The 7,813-nt window shown below is 41.4% G+C and overlaps 1 protein-coding gene across 1 annotated transcript; it reads right to left on the reverse strand.

Annotated features, from left to right (window-relative positions):
- Positions 1-786: 786 nt before the first annotated feature.
- LOC125885418 (keratin, type I cytoskeletal 19-like) lies at positions 787-7,251 on the reverse strand. Its single transcript, XM_049570924.1, has 9 exons — positions 6,858-7,251; positions 5,763-5,891; positions 3,800-3,882; positions 3,524-3,680; positions 3,253-3,414; positions 2,996-3,121; positions 1,592-1,836; positions 1,467-1,501; positions 787-1,365 (listed from the first exon to the last, which is right to left on the reverse strand). Exons 1-9 carry the CDS (start codon positions 7,167-7,169, stop codon positions 1,259-1,261), a joined length of 1,356 nt encoding a protein of 451 aa, XP_049426881.1. The 5' UTR covers positions 7,170-7,251; the 3' UTR covers positions 787-1,258.
- Positions 7,252-7,813: the final 562 nt, after the last annotated feature.

Below are 7,813 nucleotides of genomic sequence, written 5' to 3' on the forward strand. Positions count from 1 at the left end.
GAAGTTTGACAGCAGGAGGGTGAATTCAATGTTAGGATTTTGATTTAAAACAGGACTTTCTGTGTGTATCTTAGATGTGAGTTGCAAGGGTCCAACAATGGTGCACAATGTGTTATTTAGTTGATTTTGCCTTTAATTGTTGGGTTGAGACAGTGAGGGAAACAAAGCCTGTCCTAGTTGCCTAAACTTGAATGTGCTCTGCTGCACAAAGCTGCGGAAACAATATTATTATACGAGCCACCAATTACATTTAACAGCACTGTTGATGAATAGCAACAATGTGTTAATAAAGTGTTGCACAAAAGCAGTGAAAGGAAGGGAGTCGATCATGTTGAGTCACTGACCAACTGAACAACTCAGGTGAATCACTGCAGAAGTCTCTGCTTGCTTCAGCTCCACCCAGATGAGCCTTTGTTGGCTCAGGTGACCTGTAATCCTCACCAAACCTAATCTACACCTTAAATGTATCTGGAGTACAAAGAAGCTTTTCTTTTCCGCATGCTTCTGTAAAAATCATATCCAGCAGCAACACACACGATTATTTTTCCTGTTCAACATTGCATCAATATAGTGCTTTGATTTTGTGCTATTTATGAACTATTGTTTGTTGTCCTGTGACTTATTTAAAATAATCATGTTTCTGAATGTCTCTTGTGCAGCAGCAATCTGTTTCCACTTAAGCGAAATGACATTATGCAATCCACTGAAGTTGTGCAAGGACCTCAGTTTTAGAGAGAAAGACAAAGGTGACACCTGGTGGCCATGAGTGAAATAACACCAGACATTTTTACTTAGAATCAGACTGCTTTATTTTGGTGTATTGTTATCATTTTGAAAATATAAGAGACACTAACCTTGAGCTCAGACAACAAAACAATACTGAGCTTTAATCATTTTCTTTGCATGACCTAAAACATCTTGAATCTTGACCCTTTTACAACTCCTGTGTTTTACATATGTCCAAAAAAAAATAAAAATTTGCAAATTTAAAATCTAGGCACAAACTATAATACAGCTTTCTGAGTCGTAAAACACATTTAAGATTAATAATTCATGTCGTCATCTGTGCATTCTGGCATTTTGATCATATTTTGTTTTCATACTTTTCATAGTGAGCATCCGTCAAGGAAAGATCATCACAAGAAACACCCCTTAAAACCACTTTAGGGAACTATCATATACCAGGTATACAGCCAACTTGAAATTACAAATTACCATTAAAATGTAAGTTTAGTGTCAGCAGAGGTGGGCCGAGGTGTTACTGGATGTCCTCCACCTGGGTTTCCGTAGTGGAGGACACCACCTTCCCATCAACTATCTCCTCCACGATGGTCTTCACTCTCCTCTCGATGTGAGGTTTTTGCTCTGCAGGACAAACATAACGCATCATTAGACCACGGTGCAGCGAGAATTAAATCATATTGTTACAAGATCAGAGAGTCGGTTCAGTGAGTGAGGATTCTTACCTTCCACCTCCACAACCTTGCTGATGACCACGGCCCTGTGGAGAGAGAGGGAGAATTGTTTTAAAACATTATTTTTCATGTTATATTTTGCTTACTTTAAAGAGCATAAAAACTGAATGGCTCACTTCTTTTGTTCGTACAGCCCCCTCTCACGCAGCTCTCCATCCAGCAGCCTCCTGTACTCAGCAATCTCCATTTCCAGCCTCATCTTGATGTCCAGCAGCAGGTTGTACTCGCTCTGCTGCTGCTCCAGGGTGACTTTAAGCTGCTGCAGCTCTGTCTCCAGCATATTGATGGTCATCTGCAGCTGGCTGAGCTGAACGCTGTATCGACTCTTCACCTCTTCCAAATTCTGCTGAAGGCACTGAATCTGCCAGACAGACGGGAGTGTGAGTAGAGAAGAATAGACCCAACGGGAGTACTAATTAGTGCCCAGTGAAACAGTTTTTGCTTAATAAGAATCTTCACTATCCCAGACTGCTGAAGCATTTATTAACTTCAGATAAACTTTGGGATATACTTTTGCACAGAATGGAGGCAGTGGATTTGTCCCCCATAGTTTACATTAAAAGCACATTAGGAATCTAAGATCTATCAATTAATTAGGGCCTTTATTGTCATTGTGTGACTGCACGACGAAATTTGGTGTCTCCAGTGGCAGATACAGAAATTCACAGACAAGCAGACACATTAAAGACTATATAGATAAATATAAAAACAAAAAAATCAGGACATACTGCACAAATAGCTGGTTATTTACAATCCACTTTGCATCCATGTGCGCCACCACTGTGACCTATTTCCTAATCTCAGAGTGAAAACTCCCAACTCGTCAAATACTGACACTTTTTACTTTCAGCATCAGATACAGATGCACCCGGCACCCTTTAGCAACGGTCTGAGACGCACAGCGCAGAGTGACGGCAAAACTGCCATTCCCGTCTTGAATGAAATCAAAAGTCAGTCAATTTATTTTAATAACAATCTGGTGTGCAAGTATGTGTAGCATACCAAAGTAGTGATGTATGTCATGTAACATTACATTACGTCAGTAACAAACATTCTTATTTAAAGCCAAACCACGTACTTTTGTTGCCTAAATGTCAGGAAGCAAACATTTAGGTTTTGTACCTACATTCTGAGTTTATTTTGAAAAGAGACTGTTTGCATTTAATGAGCGGAAAATTTACATTTCCTGTGAGAACTGAAGTTTATTTTGAAAAGACACAACGCTTGTATCAAGCGTAAATAGACACGCTGTCCCTGAGTGTCCAGTGCTGATGCTAGAGGGGTACCTAGAGCGTATTAGTGTGGCATGTAGGGCCACTGATGAAGGGTTGGTGTTTCACGTGTTGAGAGTGAGAATGAACTCGTTATACTCACTAGGAACAAGCAAGCCAAGATGGATTCGATGTAGGCCTACATATGCGCCTGTGAGTGTTGGTATTAGTCAGACCTACACTTTAATCTAAGTATGATCAGCTAACCCTGCACAGTGAAAGCGTGTTTTTGCATTCTGTCTGTTTTACCTCTGTGAGGACGCTTTGTCGACTTATCTCCAAACTCTGGTAGGTCCTCTTCAGCTCTGACAGCTCAGTGTAAAAGGTCTTCACCTCAGTTGTACATTGCAAGATTTCTGTTTGGAGAGTAGCCACCTTTTTACACACACACACACACACACACACACACACACACACACACACACACACACTCAATAAATCCCATCTGGCATCTGTGGATGTTGTCATTACCATTGTTTATACATTTCCAGGCACTCTTGTCTCACCTTGGATTGGAACCATTTCTCCAGTTCCTGCTTGTTCTTCACCACCAGACCTTCATACTGCTCCCTCACCTCCCGCAAGATTTCTGTCAGATCAACAGGCGCTGGGCTGTCCACCTCTACATTGACCGAGCCAGTCTGCTGGGCCCTCAGCGCAGTCATCTCCTGCAACACGGACACTTTTTAAAATCTCCTGCTCTTTTACAGGTGTGTGATATCATGGCTGCAACTACCAGCAGATGGAGCCATAGTACTTTCTCTGGATGGGTCTCACCTCCTCATGGGTTCTCTTCACATACACCAGCTCCTCTTTCAAGCCTTCGATCTGCACCTCCAGGTCACTGATGGCAAGAGTCATGCTGTCCCGGACCCCTCGGAGACGCAGCACGTCGGCCTCCACCATGGAACACAGGTTCAGCTCCGTCTCATACCTACAGAGGGAAGCCAGGGGTAGTTTAAATTAAATTAGATTTTTAAGCTTTCTTCAGATCTGTTTTTTCTATATCCAAATGTAACTACTGAAAAGTGCATGTAGCATGAAGCAACCTACTTCACTCTAAAGTCATCTGCAGCCAGTTGAGCATTGTCAATCTGCAGGATGATGCGTTGATTGTCTGCATATCTCTTCATTATCTAAAAGGGGGAAATGAGAGACTGTATCTGTTTCATGCGAATCTTACCCTGCTTTACTGGACAGACTCATCAGTTAATTAATGTGTCATTTTATACAGAAGTGGACACCAAAACATGACATTTCAGAAACTCAATCCTCTGCAGTGGGCTTTGATTGAAAGTCACTGACTGATTAAGTTGCGAGTTATTATGTGTCTCTAAAGCATGCACAGAAATGTGGGTGGACATTACTGTATTTAAAGAGGGTGTGGCACATTAATTATTTAGTACATGTAATGGTATCTCATGAAATTACAGAGCCTTAGGCAACCTGGGACTCCCAACCCCCACTAGAGGTCGCCAAATCTTCATGGGGGGTGATGAGGCCTGCTTGATTTTAAGGGGTGTAAGAAATCCTTTCAACCAAATTCACAGTAGGCCTTTATCTCATCATTTCATGCATTTCTGTGATGAAAACTAATAAAATTGTTAATGTTTAGAAAGGACAAGGGCACAGTTAAGACCTGAACACAAGCTACCTCCACAGAGCACTTCAGTCTCTGCATAAACAGGCTCGTCCTGCATTAAAAAAGTATGCAGTCAAAACAACCAAAGAGCTAATAGGGAGAAGAAAACACTGTATTTGTCAAAATATAAGCCAAATAAGTTTGTACGATTGTGAACAATTTAAAGATGACATAATACAGACAGGGAAACGTTAAAAAAAACAAAAACAAAAAAAAACATAACTATCAGGAGAGCTCATCTCAGGAAATAATCTCCTCAAAATGTATCCAAATCACATGTTTTATGTTTCATTCAAACTTTCTGCAGTCATTGTGTTCACTATTTGGGCTAATTGTAGGCCTACAGCTTGTCAGTTGGTCTGTACTGTTATTATCATGCAGTGAATATAATATGAAATATCCATCAAACATGTCAGTTAGTTAGGGGTCGTCAGTTTAATCAGTGATAGAAAATGAGTCACCTAAAGAAACAGGTTTGATGGGGTCAGTAATGGAGGGGTCCCCTCAGATTATGTGTGGTCATATGCCTGCAAAGTTGCGTGGTGATCAGTGAAACCCTTGAGATGTTATACACCTTTATGTGATGAGCCACACCCTCCGCAATATTCATTGCCTTATAGAAGCTCAGTTTCAGTAAGTTTTCCAACTTTTGCCAACAGGGAACTTTAGATATTGGTCCCTAGATTATGTTCACCAAGTTTCATGCAGATCGCTCAAACTTCCTAGGAAGAGATCGATTTGAAGTGTTTTTCAAAAAATTCAAAATGGCGGAAAATCTATATAACCGGAAGTTATGGGTTCTTGAGGCAAATTTGTTCCTCATGAGGAGAGGCATCTCTGTGCACAGTTTCATGTCTCTACGACATACGGGGCATGAGATATGCCCATTCAAAGTTTGCAATTTCAATCAGTTGCTATAGCGCCCCCCTTTGGCCAATTGATGTAATATTGCTTCATTCGCATCCTCCCATGACCCTCTACCACTGTGCCAAATTTCACATGGATTGACCAAGTCAGTGAGGAGAAAAACGTGGGACAGACACACAGACGCACACAGACAGAGCTTTCGTCATTATATAGTAAGATAGTAAGATAAGACACTGCAGCATATATCAGTGTTTGAGTCTTTAAGTACACATGTCACACACTGACACGGTTTTTCACTAGCCACTAACTTTTCACTAACATCAAAAGCATAATCAAATTCCTGAAATTAGGTTGTGGCTTTTGTTTTTGGTGTGCCACACCAAGATTTTCTGTGACCTCGTCTGGCCACCCACATTAAAATTTTGTGGGTGCAACTGCTGACTGTGTCTATTGGTTTTTCTATTGCAGAATAGTTTTGTGTCATGACGTGAATAATGTGAGCAGTGCCTGAGCTCGAAGGTCAGTGATGGTGGCGAAGTAGGCGCTGTAGTCTTTGGAGACACTAGGAGCTCTCTTTTCATAGTACTCTCTGATCTGCAGTTCCAGCGTCCTGTTGGCTGCCTCCAGGGAGCGCACCTGCACACACACAACCAGAGGGTGATGTCACACAGTGGCAGATGACAAATGACAGATGACAGATGGGTCCATTTATAAAACACTTTGGCTCTGGTTCATTACTCCTGGGTGGGGCTTGGAAGCACATTTCTTTTTTCCTGTGTTTGTTGGTTTAAGATTAAGGTACGCAGACTATCTTGACTTCGTCACGAACTGTGATAGAAGAAGTATTCAAATACTCCGCTTAATTATTTACTTGTTCTAAGGTTATGTCTGTAAAATCAACAAAATGGCCTTAAAGTATCAAAAGTAAAAGAACTTTATTATCCTTTCAGTGGTGTATTATTACTCACTGATGCATTCAAGAAGCATTTAAGTATCTTAAGTAAATGTATGTATTATTGTTTACTTTATCTTACAATAATTTCGACTTATTGTAGGGTTTTTATATCATAATCTGCAAAGTAACTCTCAATTAAAAATATAAGCATAAAACATAAAACATTTGCTTCTTAAACGTAGTTGTTTGCATATATAAAGTGACAAATGTGTAATGTTCAGTTCAGTAGTTAATACAAGGTCATATATTTATTTAGATTTGATGCTGGAATAAATAGGCCTATTTGCACAGAGAGAGGACTGTGGACTTCATCCCCCATCACTTACACTGTAAGTGCATTAGTATGTTTCTATTAAAGGCCATTGTGAAGAGGAGGATTTATTACAGCTGCCAAAACCTGTCTAATTGTTGATGTGCGCACTTGACTTGTGTTTTAAGACAGACTTAAAAAGTCATGAACCTGCCCTTTAAAGTTGTGCTGTGTTGGCGTTAGGACAGATCATGCACTATCACATGGAGCAAATTGAGCCCCATTGAATTACATTAAAATGTATTGATGCAGTTGTTAAAAAAAGCATTCCATAATCTCAAAGGATGGTGCAGCAATTTGTATCGTCATCATCATCATCATCATCATCATGGCTTACCTTCTCCAGGTAGGAGGCCAGGCGATCATTGAGGTTCTGCATGGTGAACTTCTCATTACTGATCACTGCGGACTCGTTGAACGCCCCGTTCTGCGCCCCGGAGGAGAAGATCGAGTAGGACTGGGAGATGCGTGTCCCGGAACCTCCCGCGCCTCCGTACATGCTGGGTGCGCGGTCCTGGAAGATCCTGCTGGTGGAGATGCGGGTCTGTCCGCCTCCGACCAGCTGCATCCCTTTGCTGACGCTGCTGCTGGAGATGCTGCGGGAGCTGTAGCTGCTGCTGCTGCTCTGGCGGCCCAGAGAGAGAGACATGGTGAGAGGTGAAGGTGGAGGTGGAGGTGACCTGGAGGTGATGAGCAGGGCTGGAGAGTCTCCGAGGAGTTCCTCTGCCTGAGACAACTGGACATTTTATAGGACTCTGAGAGAAGGAGGCAGACTGGCCCCATGCCACAACAATGTGTGGTATGCAGATCTGAAGTTTTTTTTTTTTTTAGGTGTGTTCAGTAGCATAGGCGGCGCTTTGTGATAGACAGGTTGAACATGTCGTTAGGTAGTCTGATGTAACTGATACGACTAATATCCAGCCATGCATGAAGATAATTGTTTTTCTGTTTATCCATCATTGTACTCATGCAGTGCCAGAAAGTCTGCTCTGGCATTTCTAACCACACACAGTCTACACAGCCTTGAGAGAAAATACTTAAAATGAGACTATGTTTCTTTAGATGGAAGACATAACACAATCTCCCCCTGATGAATGAAAAGTTGAACTTATAAGCTGTAAAACAAAACCTTTCTTAAAGGTGCAGTGTTCTGGAGAAAAATAGTTGATTGATGAGTAATAAATATAAATAGCCTACGATGCATTGATGTGGTGACCAACCCAAAGCATCTTGGGATCAATCAACACTCTTTCTTCTCAGTCACATACTGCACCTACCAGCCTTACTTGATCA

Source organism: Epinephelus fuscoguttatus, linkage group LG3, assembly GCF_011397635.1.
Source record: "Epinephelus fuscoguttatus linkage group LG3, E.fuscoguttatus.final_Chr_v1".
Lineage (NCBI taxonomy): Eukaryota > Metazoa > Chordata > Actinopteri > Perciformes > Serranidae > Epinephelus > Epinephelus fuscoguttatus.

What these genes read in the sequence shown, in the direction of transcription:
- LOC125885418 (XM_049570924.1), bottom strand. Translation starts at nt 7,169, where the DNA reads ATGTCTCTCTCTCTGGGCCGCCAGAGCAGCAGCAGCAGCTACAGCTCC. An exon ending in TCACTGACCTTCGAGCTCAG is followed by an intron (nt 3,883 to 5,762) that starts GCACTGCTCACA and finishes TCCCCCTTTTAG; the next exon opens with ATAATGAAGAGATATGCAGA. An exon ending in GGGCTGTACGAACAAAAGAA is followed by an intron (nt 1,502 to 1,591) that starts GTGAGCCATTCA and finishes CTCTCTCCACAG; the next exon opens with GGCCGTGGTCATCAGCAAGG.